Below are 15,974 nucleotides of genomic sequence, written 5' to 3' on the forward strand. Positions count from 1 at the left end.
CAGCGGAGGACGGCGACGTGGGAACGATCCGTGCGTATGGGGCTGGAGGAAGCCCCAGGTATGTATAGTTCATCCTCTCTGGTTCCCTTTAATTGTGCAGAGCCAAACTAATTCAACATGCTTACAGACTGCCTGGTCCTCATCAGTGCATGGCATGGATTAATATGGTTCTATGAGGTATAAGGTAGATCCATATTAATCCAAGTCATGCACTGATGAGGACCAACCAGTCTGAAAAGTCTGTATGCATTGTGGAAATGAACAGAGGCGCCAAAAGGATAAAAGTAGCTAAAAAATTTTTAGAAAACCGGGGGAGCCATTGGTGGATCCACTCCCTCTAAGCAGACACAAAACCAGGTTGATATATCAACAAGCACATTTATTTGTATATACACTCCAAAGGGTCAAGGCAACACATTTCGTAGATGTGGCCCGGCTTCATCAGGCAATAGGGGATGGAGCATAGAGCAACAAGTGTCTATGTCTTAGAGGCGCTAGGCTGAGACATAGACACTTGTTGCTCTATGCTCCATCCCCTATTGCCAGATGAAGTGGGGCCACACCTGCTAAACGCGTTGCCTTGACCTTTTGGAATACATATACATACACAGTGGCTTGCAAAAGTATTCGGCCCCCTTGAAGTTTTCCACATTTTGTCACATTACTGCCACCAACATGAATCAATTTTATTGGAATTCCATGTGAAAGACCAACACAAAGTGGTGTACATGTGAGAAGTGGATCGAAAATCATACATCATTCCAAACATTTTTTTACAAATCAATAACTGCAAAGTGGGATGTGCCTAATTATTCAGCGCCCTTTGGTCTGAGTGCAGTCAGTTGCCCATAGACATTGCCTGATGAGTGCTAATGACTAAATAGAGTCCACCTGTGTGTAATCTAATGTCAGTACAAATACAGCTGCTCTGTGACGGCCTCAGAGGTTGTCTAAGAGAATATTGGGAGCAACACCACCATGAAGTCCAAAGAGCACACCAGACAGGTCAGGGATAAAGTTATTGAGAAATTTAAAGCAAGCTTAGGCTACAAAAATATTTCCAAAGCCTTGAACATCCCACGGAGAACTGTTCAAGCGATCATTCAGAAATAGAAGGAGGATGGCACAACTGTAAACCTACCAAGACAAGGCCATCTACCTAAACTCACAGGCCGAACAAGGAGATCGCTGATCAGAAATGCAGTCAAGAGGCCCATGGTGACTCTGGACGAGCTGCAGAGATCTACAGCTCAGGTGGGGGAATCTGTCCATAGGACAACTATTAGTTGTGCACTGCACAAAGTTGGGCTTTGTGGAAGAGTGGCAAGAAGAAAGCCATTGTTAACAGAAAAGAATAAGAAGTCCCGTTTGCAGTTTACCACAAGCAATGTGGGGGACACAGCAAACATGTGGAAGAAGGTGCTCTGGTCGGATGAGACCAAAAGGAAACTTTTTGGCCAAAATGCAAAACGCTATGTGTGGCGGAAAACTAACACTGCACATCACTCTGAACACACCATCCCCTCTGTCAAATATGGCGGTGGCAGCATTATGTTCTGGGGGTGCTTCTTTTCAGCAGGGACAGGGAAGCTGGTCAGAGCTGATGGGAAGATGGATGGAGCCAAATACAGGGCAATCTTGGAAGAAAACCTCTTGGAGTCTGCAAAAGACTTGAGACTGGGGCGGAGGTTCACCTTCCAGCAGGACAATGACCCTAAACATAAAGCCAAGGCAACAATGGAATGGCTTAAAACAAAACATATCCATGTTTTAGAATGGCCCAGTCAAAGTCCAGATCTAAACCCAATCGAGAATCTGTGGCAAGATCTGAAAACTGCTGTTCACAAAACTGTCTATTTAATCTGACTGAGCTGGAGCTGTTTTGCAGAGAAGAATGGGCAAGGATTTTAGTCTCTAGACGTGCAAAGCTGGCAGAGACATACCCTAAAAGACTGGCAGCGTTAATTGCAGCAAAAGGTGGTTCTACAAGATACAAGATTAATTTATTAGCCAAGTGCGGGGGTACCGTACTCGGAATTGCTTGTGGTATACATGGCAAAGGCAAAATGCACGTCAACAGTTATCTATCTTACATATATGGCTACAAGTACAAATACACAGACTAAACTAAAAGGAGCAGTAGGGATCATGTGTGCTAAATGCCTCAATGTTATGTACGTGGGAGAAACTGGACAAACTCTGCGCAAACGTATGAATGGACACAGGCACACTATTAATGATACCAAATCTGGACTCCCAGTTGCTACACACTTTCGGTCCAACGGACACAGCATGGATGATCTTCGTGTCACTGCCCTGAAGGGCGGCTTCAAAATGTCAAATGACCGATTAATAGCAGAAACAAAATTTATAAATTGTTTCAAAGCTGTGCAGAAGGGTCTGAATAAGGACAACAACTTTCTATATTGGTATGAGATTGATGATATATGAACTGTCTCAGCCACCCTAGCTGAACTTGTGAACTAAGAATTTACGATACCTCTGGGTCAATCCTAATGCCAGGTCTGTGAGCAATAAAGTAAACAAGGATCCTTATCTTACCCCATTTAGATGGTCTGCTTGTATTAAAGGGACACTTAAGTCAAAGAAAAAAAAAAGAGTTTTACTCACCTGGGGCTTCCAATAGAACCCTGCAGCAGTCCGGTGCCCTCGCCGTCTCCCTCCGATCCTCCTGGCCCCGCCGGCAGCCACTTCCTGTTTCGGTGACAGGAGCTGACAGGCTGGGGACTCGAGTGATTCTTCGCGTTCCTGGCCACAATAGCGCCATCTATGCTGCTATAGCATATATCATATACCATATAGCAGCATAGAGGGTGCTAATGTGTCTGGGAATGTGAAGAATCACTCCCGTCCCCAGCCTGTCAGCTCCTGTCACCGAAACAGGAAGTGGCTGCCGGCGGGGCCAGGAGGATCGGAGGGAGACGGCGAGGGTACCGAACAGCTGCAGGGGGCTATTGGAAGCCCTAGGTGAGTAAAACTCATTTTTTTTGTTTGACTTAAGTGTCCCTTTAAGGCATCTTAATGATGTATTTATGCTTGAAAAAAATATCGGTTTTTCCTTTTGATGTTGCATGTATATAAGCTGTCTGTACCACCAGCTTGCAAACTAACAGGATATAAACCTGACGAAGGCTGCAAGGCCGAAAGCTTGTTTATTCTTATTCATTTGTAGTTAGCCAATAAATGGTATCATCCTGATTTAAAACTTCTTGCTTAAACTAAAAGGATTAACAGTACATTTTACATTCTGCTGCGTTAGTAAGATAACCTTGACGGAGTCCAAGCAGCCTTAACAGGTACGACGTCTTCGATCATTGTGCTAGTGAGAGTTGGATGCAGACATTAAGGCAGGAGAGCAGCACCTGGGGCAAGCCTGCTGATTGCGGGCTAGGAGGGAATAGTCAGGCGTCAGTGTTGTTGAGCAGTAGAACAGCCTGGGGAAAGAAAGAGTTCCTGCGCCTGGTGGTCTTGGATTGGATGGTTCGGAAGCGCCGGCTAGATGGGAGAGGCTCAAAGAAGTGGCTGCCAGGGTGGGAGGGGTCGCAGGAGATCCTGGTGGCCCTCTTCCTCATCCTGGCCGTGTGGAGGAGATCCAGAGGTGGTAGGGGTGATCCAATGATCCTCTCTGCCTCACTAATGACTCTTTGCAGTCTATGTCTGTCGCTGGCTGTTGCGCTGGCGTACCAGACGATTACTGAAGAGCAAAGTATAGACTCCGTGGTGGCGGTGTAGAAACTGGTCAGCAGCTCCCGAGACATTCCAAATTTTTTAAGTTGGCGCAGGAAAAATAGCCTTTGTTGTGCCTTCATCTGAATTTTGGTGGTGTTCTGCCCCCATCTTCGGTTGGTGGATAGGGTTGTGCCAAGGAACCGGACTGATGGTACTCTGGAGACTTCGGTGTCGCCTATGTAGACTGGTGGGAGAGTGGGGGGTTCCTCCTGAAATCAACAGTCAGCTCCACAGTCTTTTGCAGCAAAAGGTGGTTCTACAAAGTATTGACTCAGGGGGCTGAATAGTTATGCACACCCCACTTTGCAGTTATTTATTTGTAAAAAAATGCTTGGAATCATGTATGATTTTCGTTCCACTTCTCACGTGTACACTACTTTGTATTGGTCTGTCACGTGAAATTTCAACAAAATTGAGATATAGATCGATAGATATATCTCTCTATAATATATATATATATATATATATATATATACATATACACACACACACACACACACACACACAGTGGAGGAATTAATTATTTGACCCCTCACTGATTTTGTAAGTTTGTCCAATAACAAAGAAATGAAGTCTCAGAACAGTATCATTTCAATGGTAGGTTTATTTTAACAGTGGCAGATAGCACATCAAAAGGAAAATCGAAAAAATAACCTTAAATAAAAGATAGCAACTGATTTGCATTCCATTGAGTGAAATACGTTTTTGAACCCCTACCAACCATTAAGAGTTCTGGCTCCCACAGAGTGGTTAGACACTTCTACTCAATTAGTCACCCTCATTAAGGACACCTGTCTTAACTAGTCACCTGTATAAAAGACACCTGTCCACAGAATCAATCAATCAAGCAGACGCCAAACTCTCCAACATGGGAAAGACCAAAGAGCTGTCCAAGGATGTCAGAGACAAAATTGTAGACCTGCACAAGGCTGGAATGGGCTACAAAACCATTAGCAAGAAGCTGGGAGAGAAGGTGACAACTGTTGGTGCGATTGTTCGAAAATGGAAGGAGCACAAAATGACCATCAATCGACCTCGCTCTGGGGCTCCACGCAAGATCTCACCTCGTGGGGTGTCAATGGTTCTGAGAAAGGTGAAAAAGCATCCTAGAACTACACGGGAGGAGTTAGTGAATGACCTCAAATTAGCAGGGACCACAGTCACCAAGAAAACCATTGAAAACACATTACACCGCAATAGATTAAAATCCTGCAGGGCTCGCAAGGTCCCCCTGCTCAAGAAGGCACATGTGCAGGCCCGTCGGAAGTTTGCCAATGAACACCTGAACACCTGTGAGTGACTGGGAGAAGGTGCTGTGGTCTGATGAGACCAAAATAGAGCTCTTTGGCATTAACTCAACTCGCTGTGTTTGGAGGAAGAAAAATGCTGCCTACGACCCCCAAAACACTGTCCCCACCGTCAAGCATAGGGGTGGAAACATTTTGCTTTGGGGGTGTTTTTCTGCTAAGGGCACAGGACAACTTAATCGCATTAACGGGAAAATGGACGGAGCCATGTATCGTGAAAGCCTGAACGACAACCTCCTTCCCTCTGCCAGGAAACTGAAAATGGGTCGTGGATGGGTGTTCCAGCACGACAATGACCCAAAACATACAGCAAAGGCAACAAAGGAGTGGCTCAAGAAGAAGCACATTAAGGTCATGGAGTGACCTAGTCAGTCTCCGGACCTTAATCCAATAGAAAACCTATGGAGGGAGCTCAAGCTCAGAGTTGCACAGAGACAGCCTCGAAACATTAGGGATTTAGAGATGATCTGCAAAGAGGAGTGGACCAACATTCCTCCTAAAATGTGTGCAAACTTGGTCATCAATTACAAGAAACGTTTGACCTCTGTGCTTGCAAACAAGAGTTTTTCCACTAAGTATTAAGTCTTTTATTGTTAGAGGGTTCAAAAACTTATTTCACTCAATGAAATGCAAATCAGTTGCTATCTTTTATTTAAGGTTATTTTTTTGATTTTCCTTTTGATGTGCTATCTGCCACTGTTAAAATAAACCTACCATTGAAATGATACTGTTCTGAGACTTTTCATTTCTTTGTCATTGGACAAACTTACAAAATTAGTGAGGGGTCAAATAATTATAGAATATAATATAAATATATATATAAATATATATAAATATATAAATATATATATATATATAAATATATATATATATATAAATATATATATATAAATATATATATATAAATATATATATATAAATATATATATATAAATATATATATATATATATATATATATATAAATATATATATATATATAAATATATATATATAAATATATATATATAAATATATATATATAAATATATATATATAAATATATATATATAAATATATATATATATATATATATAAATATATATATATATAAATATATATATAAATATATATATATATATATATATATATATATATATATATATATATATATATATATATATATATATATATATATATATATATATATATATATATATATATATATATATATATATATATATATATATATATATATATATATATATATAAATATAAATAAATAAATATAAATAAAATATATATATACACACACACACACACATATACATATATATACGCACACATACATACATACATACATACACACATACACACATTTGCTTGTTGATATAATATTACCCTGTTTTTGTGTCTGCTTGGAGGGGGTGGGTCCACCACTGCCTTCTCCCATGGTGGAAGGGTGTTAACCCCTTGTTTCCAGATCTACAGAGAGCGACTTTTTAATCCTGAGTGAGGACATGTCTAATCTCTCCACCTGCATCTACAGTGGTTGCCTTAGTGGTAACTCATGTTTGTGAGTATAACTGTACATACTTGCCTCATTACCCACATTAATCCAGTACATACTGCACTATATTAGGCTCTCGGTATTCTCTCTCGTTTTTTTTTAGTCTGTATGCATGTTGGATTAGTGTGGCTCTGTAAAATTACCAAATTGGCACATTATTGCTTTCCAGCGGTTCTGGAGGTGTGTTTAGTGTTCAGGGACAATTTGCATATTCAGCTGTGATGCACTGTGGGAGACATTAACCACTTGCCGACCGCGCACTCATAACGCGCGTCGGCAAAGTGGCAGCTGCAGGACCAGCGACGCAGTACTGCAGGCTGATTAATCAGGAAGCAGCCGCTCGCTGGTCCTTAAGGGGGGGTAAAGGGTGGGTCATCAAGTGGTTAAAGCAGTTTAAAACCCTGACAATATTCAATAAAAACATGTTTACCTACTTTTTATATGTCATACGGTTATCATATTTGCATTTGTGCATAAGTATTATTATTCATTTAGAAGTTATTGGTTTCTATAATAATAGTGTCCTTAATTGTGTTCCACCTCTCAAGTTCAGAACCTTTCAATAAATACAAGGATATATAGTGACAAAAAGTTTATGTCCAGAAACCAATAAAATTGTTTTTTCTTTCTTTTTTTAGTATGCAAAGACATGCAAAACCCACAATACGGTAAGTGAAACAAGATTATGTCCTGGAAACCACAAGCACACAGTGGAAATGCATCTTTACTGTACTTGCCCACACAAACTTCTGCAAGGATTTTGTGCTGCAACTCCAAAACCTTTCAAAACCAAAAGCGTATTAATGAAAGACCACAGATGCTACTGCCAAGCCAAGCAGTATAACCAAAGCCCTGGTGCTATAAAGAGAAAATGTCACTTTGCATTTTTTACTTCACATACCTAATGAGAGTCAAGAGAATAACAAAATAAATAGAATCTCTTATGTATCGGAGTTGTTATTTGAAGTGGAAACAGGGAAAGGGAGAATTTCTCTCAGTAGCATCAGCTGCAGCTATTATCACCACATCAGCTGCACCAAGAAGTGATTTCCTAGCACAGTGATTTTTGTAATGCAACAGCCTTTTATGATGGGATATTGGAAGCCGAGCAGGGTCCAAGCCAAACAAATTTCCAGCAACATAAAGACCACATCATGTAACCAGAGTAAATGCCTGCCAATTATAATTTTGCTTGGAGGCTTTTACTGGTAGCTTTTATAAGGTTCCTTATTAAAATTCTAGTAAGAATGTAAAGCGTTACCTTACCATGCATGGCCGAGATGTGCATGATCATAGACTGTAGGCCCACAGCTATACCTGGAGGGAAAAAAAAAAAACTACAGTTAAATATATAGTAATATCAAATGTGTCCTGCTCTATGGAGAAGGGAAGATGTGGTTTTTACAGCAAGCCCCTTTAAGAACTGGTTGTTTGATGGACATTTGTACACACCTCAAAACTGTAACCCACCAATATCACCCTGAACAACCTATGCTGTGTTTACAGGCACTGAGGCAAGGTTTATCAGTTAGGACAGAGTACCAGGTGGGTATAGGGTTAAGGTCAAATTAGGTTATGGTAAGGGAGATAAACCCTGGAAGCATAGTCACTGTTTGGGGTTTTGTCCCCAGTAGTTATACAAGGATGGAATTGGCTGGCTTAGGCAAGTTAATTTTTATTAGGATGTGTAAATGAAAACCAAGTTCACTGCCAGACAGAAAAAAAGAAGCATGGAACCACTGGTTTAACAGTTTCAATATACTGTACAGTATATCAAATGTTCTTCTTTCCTGCTCTCTATCAAGGCATTTATCAACCCATCTTAAAAACTCCAGAATTTGTTGCTCAGTAGTCAGATTGACAGGTTTAGATTGGCATCCAGTGGACAACAATGACCCTGGATCTGTATTACATCTATCTACCAGTTGGATTCTGGGGAAGGCATCAATCTTAGAAATGGGTACCATGTTTTTTGGGGGCCAGTCAATAATGAGGATTTGTCTAATGGGTTTAATGAAAAGTAGTGCATTTTCCCAACTTTGTATTTTCCTGAAAGAGTGATATAAAAGATCGAAGCTCTCTTAGTTCAGAGACCACTTTGTATTTGACAAGGTGCATTGGCTCAGGTAATCCACGCCTGTGTTTAGTGAAACATTTAAGTGAACTGCAGATAGGAACTAAAATGGAATTTTCTGCTAAGGTTAGCACCTGCAGAGATAACTAAGAATTCATGTGTTCTCGTATTTCCCTGCATATTCAGGTAGGATACCATGCTGGAATTGGGTCGCACTCCAGAATAAGGACCACTGGATAATTATCACTGGGTACACCCCTTCGGGGTGGGGGAAAACAGACACAAATTGGGAGGAGGTCGACACAGGAAAAGGAAACGCTTCACAGGAACTGCCCGCTTCCTCAGGTCTACAGCACAGTGTTTTATGCAGCTGCACGCATGGACTGGGAGTACCTATGGGGTTTTGATAAAAACTTGCCTCCCTGCAGGTAGGTACACCAGTACAGGATTTAGCACCAACTATGTCCATACTTCCCCTACAAACTGACCAGTAAGTGCCCATAATTTTGGTTCCCAGGGAGGAATGATATGATAGAAATAAAATTGGCATTTGTAGATTTACATCTCCACAGCATAACATCTTCAGTTTTATAAGTGGTTGGACTATAATCTAGGAGTGTGCTATTTGAATGCGTTTTCCTTACATCCACAGAGGGGAGAAAAAAATAAATAAAAAAGTAGAGGGAAGCCTCTGGCTACTAAATGACCCATCACTGGCGGGACCCTCTTCATCTTCGTGGCCACACTCCCCTCAGAGTACAAGTGTGGCTGCGCCATGGCCAGTGGGTTTGCACCTGCGCAGCAGCATGGTCCCATTCTGTGCATGCTCAACTTTGCACCTGTGCAGTGTGGCCAGGCTTGTACACCAGAATGGATAGCAGCCACGAGCAATATTCGTCATTGAAGTTGAATATTGTGAAGAGGGCAAACCAGGGCTGTGGAGTCGGTACAAAAAACTTCCGACTCCAACTCCTCAGTTTATGAAACCACGACTCCTACTCTAACTCAGAGTACCCAAAATGGCTCCGACTCCTTAGTCTAATACTTAACTGGGCTTTGGATTTTGAACAAAATCATCCGACTCCTCAGTTTATGAAATCAATGACTCAGACTCCAACTCCGGATGCCCAAAATTGCTCCGAATCCGACTCCTCAACTCCGCAGCCCTGGGGCAAACAGTTTTTAAACACTAACAACAGACTGTGTAGGTAAGCTCTCATACTACATGGAAGTGGTAAAATTGGCCGATCCCAATGGTGATGTGTCTTTCAGGCCTAAACTATGGCAATGGCAGAAAATCATGAGTGGGGTACACCAAAGTAGTTGACCAAGTACACTAAAGGCTCATACACACATGTAACTGTTCTGCCTATCTATCATCTAAACTTGGCTCATTGGACTAAAGTTGGGCGTGTACACTGTCAAACAACAAGACGTCCTGCTGATAACAGGCGGATCAACCTGCCCAACTATCGTGCAGGTTAGCCACGTGTGTAAAAGTCGTTTGAACAACTTGCTGTTTTTGAAAGCAGACATGGTGGTGCATACGCAGTATTTAAAACTTGTCCCCCAAAAAAATTAAAGTCCACCAAACACAGCACTCAAGGCTCCAGACTCCATTTAAGTCAATGGGAAGCAAAATATATCACCAAGTACTAGTAGTAGGTGATAAAAAATTCGGTAGTTAAGTCAGAAATAAGGCGCCTTTTTTTTGTGAATTTAGATTTTTTTGCAGAAACTACCGACTTTGGCTGACTTTTACCGCATTTTTTACGCATGCGGGAAATTAATGCGTAAAATGTTACGCATGCGGTAATTGTTCATGCGTAAACATTTGTGAATGTCAAGATGTTTTGTTTTTTTTTCAGTCGGGAATTTACCGCATGTGCATTTCCGCATGCAAATCATTAAGAATACAGCCCATTGTAGAGATAAAGAGGAGTTAACAATGGTCAGGGGGAAAGGGAATCCTGGAGAACTAGACGTGACCCAGGACATAAGAACCTTAGTAAGAAATGCGGAAGTCATAATATTGGTGTCTGCCATTCTGACCCTAAATTACAGAGCACTCATGCAGATGCATAAGAAAGTTTACATACCTCCCAACTTTCTGAGATGAGAAGGAGGGACACATTAAACCATGCCCCTGCCACACCCCTAGTCGGGCATACCATAAAGATTTCATAAGAAAAAATTGTTTTATAATTCAGCCCACACTGGTCCTTTCTATCCTGGTTAATTTTCCTTCATATTAAAGTGATTCGTAATATATCAATTTAAAGGATGGGAATAAAGTTTAGAGACATTTAAACACTTTTTTAGTAGAGAAATATATATATTTACTTAGAGTAACAAAGTCCTGAAAGAGGGACAAATGAGGAGGAAAGAGGGGCAGGGGTCCCAAAGAGTGACTGTCCCTTTAAAAGAGGGAGCTCGGCGTGTACCCGTTTACGTCTCGTACCAGTACAATCATCTGTGCCAATATGCAGTACCATTTATAGGGATAGTAATCACAGGGCTACTTGTTCTAACCATGTTGCTATAGCCGGTCTGTGCAGTATAAGCGCTTCCTTCTTCCTCGTCAGGCTGTTGTGCACGCGTACTCCCGTCTCATATCCACTAGGGGTCGCCCAGTGTCCAGCAGCGGACGTGCCTGTGGAAGCAGTCCGTACATTCAGCGCTGCTCCATCTAGCACAGAGGGGAGCAGTCTGCCAGCAGCACGGGCCAGGCACTGCATCCTCCTGCGCCCGCAATACTAGCCGCTCTCCCCAGGTACACCACTGCTCATGCAGCTAAGCTTGCCAGGTCACTGTGGCAGAGCATGCAGTGTCAGTGGTACAGAAAACTCCTCCTCTTCCTCCCCAAATTAACCCTGTATAGACCATACGCACGACATTAGGTCTGTATGTGACGCCAGCAGAATTCTTGTAACGGGTTATTCTATCAACGAATGTCTTTTAGCAAAGTGAGCTGTCAGCAGATGTACTCAAGTAACCGTTATACATTCAGACGGTCTGCACTTGCAGAGCAACAAGCTCCTCCTGTCTCATCACAGACAGTGGTGGGAGGGACAGACAAGAACGGCCTAACGTTCAACCTTCCGTACTTTACCACGTGATGACTGCTCAAACGTTCCGTCTCCCACACTCGTACAGTTTCTTCTCCGCACCCATTGTCCATAAGTCCACAAGTTATTATTACAAGAAGTATAGCAACAAGTGAGCAGAACTGTACCAGGTTGCTGCCTCAGCAGACGTATAACAAACACCAACAATAGATTCAGCGTTCACATACTGGTTTTTCCGGAGCACATCTCTGGATATTGGCAGGGGATTGCATGCACTTTCATCTGATTATTTTGGAGCCAGGCGCGTAGCAATAGGGGGTGCAGCGGTAGCGACCGCATCGGGGCCGTTGGGCCAGAGGGGCCCCGAATGGCCCTCCCTCAACTACAGTATTAGCTCTATATTGGTCCTGTGCTCATAATAATCATTTATATATATATATACTTTGAATAGTGGTAATCATTAACAAACTATTCCCCATCCCCTTCTTGCACCTCTGACATTGTAGTTGCCATTGGCAGCTTTTAGTGCGCCGTTTCAATTGCTATGTATAGAGTGCATGGGGGGCCATTTGTAAAACTTGCATCGGAGCCCACAGCTCCTTAGCTACGCCACTGTTTGGAGCATATGAGATGTGATGATTTGTTGATCTCAAGGACATTTTTTAATACAAATTGCGGTCTTCCCTTCCACTAGGATTGCATTGCAATTCATGTTGAATGTTGGTTTGGTAGCCATTTAGTCACACCTCCAGATTTGCTGACCTATTTGGCTGCAGTAGTGGCTGAATAACACCAGAAACAAGCATGCAGCTAATCTTGTCAGATCTGACAATCATGTCAGAAACACCTGATCTGCGCCATGCTTGTTCAGGAGCTATGGCTAAATGTATTAGAGGCAGAGGATCAGCAGGACAGCCAGGCAACTGGTATGGTTTACAAAGGAAATAAATATGGCAGCCTCCATATACCTCTCATTTCAGTTGTCCTTTAAAGTGAACCTTACCCATACTAAATAAAGAGTTTCACTTACCTGGGGCTAGTGTTGGGCGAACAGTGTTCGCCACTGTTTGGGTTCTGCAGAACATCACCCTGTTCGGGTGATGTTCGAGTTCGGCCAAACACCTGATGGTGTTCGGCCAAACCGTTCGGCCACATGGCCGAACTAAGAGCGCATGGCCGAACGTTCCCTGAACGTTCGGCTAGCGCTGTGATTGGCCGAACGGGTCACGTGGTTCGGACCCGAACGCGCTCTGATTGGCCGAACTGTCACGTGGTTCGGGTAAATAAATACCCAAACCACGTCATATTTCCGCCATTTGTCTGTGGGTTTAGCTTTGGGTAGGCAGGCAGGGTAGTTCGCGCTCCAGCCACGCTAGCCAGGGTCCCCCCAGTCATTGTGTCGCTGCTGGGAATAGTAGTACACCGCTCGCTCAGCATTCTGTTTACTGCCACTCTGTGTACCTCGCTCAGCCACACTATATAGCATTCTGTTTACTGTTCTGTGTCTGCTGGGAATAGTAGTACACCGCTCGCTCAGCCACACTATATAGCATTCTGTTTACTGCCACTCTGTGTACCTCGCTCAGCCACACTATATAGCATTCTGTTTACTGTTCTGTGTCTGCTGGGAATAGTAGTACACCGCTCGCTCAGCCACACTATATAGCATTCTGTTTACTGCCACTCTGTGTACCTCGCTCAGCCACACTATATAGCATTCTGTTTACTGTTCTGTGTCTGCTGGGAATAGTAGTACACCGCTCGCTCAGCCACACTATATAGCATTCTGTTTACTGCCACTCTGTGTACCTCGCTCAGCCACACTATATAGCATTCTGTTTACTGCCACTCTGTGTCTGCTGGGAATAGTAGTACACCGCTCACCCACCACTGTATAGCATTGTGCTCTGTGTCGCTGCTGGGAATAGTGGTACACCGCTCACCCGCCACTGTATAGCATTGTGCTCTGTGTCGCTGCTGGGAATAGTGGTACACCGCTCACCCGCCACTGTATAGCATTGTGCTCTGTGTCGCTGCTGGGAATAGTGGTACACCGCTCACCCGCCACTGTATAGCATTGTGCTCTGTGTCGCTGCTGGGAATAGTGGTACACCGCTCACCCGCCACTGTATAGCATTGTGCTCTGTGTCGCTGCTGGGAATAGTGGTACACCGCTCACCCGCCACTGTATAGCATTGTGCTCTGTGTCGCTGCTGGGAATAGTGGTACACCGCTCAGCCACACTATATAGCATTCTGTTTACTGTTCTGTGTCTGCTGGGAATAGTAGTACACCGCTCGCTCAGCCACACTATATAGCATTCTGTTTACTGCCACTCTGTGTACCTCGCTCAGCCACAATATATAGCATTCTGTTTACTGCCACTCTGTGTCTTCTGGGAATAGTAGTACACCGCTCACCCGCCACTGTATAGCATTGTGCTCTGTGTCGCTGCTGGGAATAGTGGTTCACCGCTCACCCGCCACTGTATAGCATTGTGCTGTGTGTCGCTGCTGGGAATAGTGGTACACCGCTCAGCCACACTATATAGCATTCTGTTTACTGTTCTGTGTCTGCTGGGAATAGTAGTACACCGCTCGCTCAGCCACACTATATAGCATTCTGTTTACTGCCACTCTGTGTACCTCGCTCAGCCACACTATATAGCATTCTGTTTACTGTTCTGTGTCTGCTGGGAATAGTAGTACACCGCTTGCTCAGCCACACTATATAGCATTCTGTTTACTGTTCTGTGTCTGCTGGGAATAGTAGTACACCGCTCGCTCAGCCACACTATATAGCATTCTGTTTACTGCCACTCTGTGTACCTCGCTCAGCCACACTATATAGCATTCTGTTTACTGCCACTCTGTGTCTGCTGGGAATAGTAGTACACCGCTCACCCGCCACTGTATAGCATTGTGCTCTGTGTCGCTGCTGGGAATAGTGGTACACCGCTCACCCGCCACTGTATAGCATTGTGCTCTGTGTCGCTGCTGGGAATAGTGGTACACCGCTCACCCGCCACTGTATAGCATTGTGCTCTGTGTCGCTGCTGGGAATAGTGGTACTGTATAGCATTTCTGTACTGCCACTGTACTGCTGCCAGTCAGCGTGTACTGTAAGGATAAGTGAAATGAGGAAGAAATCCGGTGAAAGAGGGAGGGGCAAGGGAAGAGGTGTTTCCCCTGACGGTTCACGTACAGGCCACAGAGGAGCACCCAAGAAAACCCACTCAATACCGCCCATGTTGTCCAGGACAACAACCCTCACAAATCCAAAAGAACAGGACCAGATAATTACTTGGATGACCTCTCAAGCGTCCAGCAGTGGGTTAAGCAGCACCAGCACATCACGCACGAGGTCCGAGTCCTCAGCCAGTTACAAGGAGCCAGTGGGCACAAAGCTGACACAACCGGCAGCGACACCACGCACACAACTGCCAGATAACCAGTCCGATGAATTACCTCAGGACACAATGGGGTATTCGCAGGAGCTATTCCCAGCCCAACAAACTTCCACCTTTCAAAGGTCAATGGAGGAACAGCCAGAAATGTTGTGCCTGGATTCACAACCATTAACTGTGGGAAATGCACCGCGCACTGAAATACAAGGCGAGTCCGAGGAGGACTCGGAAACCCAAATCCCAGAGCAAGTTGGGCAGGAGGGGTTGCAATTGCAGGAGGTCGGCCGACAAGATCTGGAAGACGACGTTGGAGTGAGCTGCGCAGAGGTTGTTCTGGGGAGCTCTACTCCACGGCGGCGGCCCCCCACAATGACATATGACGAGTTTCAGGAGATGGAAGAGGAGGGTATGGACAATGTGGACAGAGACCCAGATTTTGTTTGTGAACGAGAACATCGCCGTCGTAGCAGCAGCACAGATGAGTCTGTTGAAGAACCCACTGCTGCACGAGTTCGCCTTGTGCCACAAGGTAGGCGGCGCGCAATTTCAGGCACCACAAGCGTGGAAGTTCAAGTGAGAGGCAAAAGAGGAGCAAACAGAAATCGCCAGCAAGGCAGGTGCTCCAAAGTCTGGGCTTTCTTTGAAGACTGCACTGAGGATGTTACCATGGCGATTTGCAAGGTGTGCAAGACCCACCTGAGCAGGGGGAAAAGTATTAACAACCTCTCCACCACCAGCATGAGCCGCCACATGCTATCCAAACATCCCACTCTGTGGGCAAACGCGGCAGGACAGGGTACCAGCAACACTGCCTCCCTTGGG

General features: G+C 44.1%; 1 protein-coding gene across 6 annotated transcripts in view; it reads right to left on the bottom strand.

Moving 5' to 3' along the window:
* CARS2 (cysteinyl-tRNA synthetase 2, mitochondrial) overlaps nt 1-15,974 on the bottom strand; it is a 172,153-nt gene that overhangs the window by 99,984 nt on the left and 56,195 nt on the right. For 3 of the 6 annotated variants that reach the window (XR_011026169.1, XR_011026168.1, XR_011026167.1), the window contains exons 1-2: nt 11,211-11,542; nt 7,871-7,921 (exon numbers count right to left, since the gene is read on the bottom strand). Coding sequence is in view for 1 of the 6 variants with exons in the window: in XM_068268045.1 (XP_068124146.1) it covers nt 7,871-7,921; nt 11,211-11,416 (257 nt within the window). In the remaining 5 variants the exon portion in view is untranslated. Of the gene's footprint in view, nt 1-7,870; nt 7,922-11,210; nt 11,543-11,570; nt 11,668-15,974 lie in introns of those variants that run through there. The other 3 variants (XR_011026170.1, XM_068268045.1, XR_011026171.1) reach the window with 3 other exon arrangements.

The sequence above is a fragment of the Hyperolius riggenbachi genome, chromosome 2 (assembly GCF_040937935.1).
Source record: "Hyperolius riggenbachi isolate aHypRig1 chromosome 2, aHypRig1.pri, whole genome shotgun sequence".
NCBI lineage: Eukaryota > Metazoa > Chordata > Amphibia > Anura > Hyperoliidae > Hyperolius > Hyperolius riggenbachi.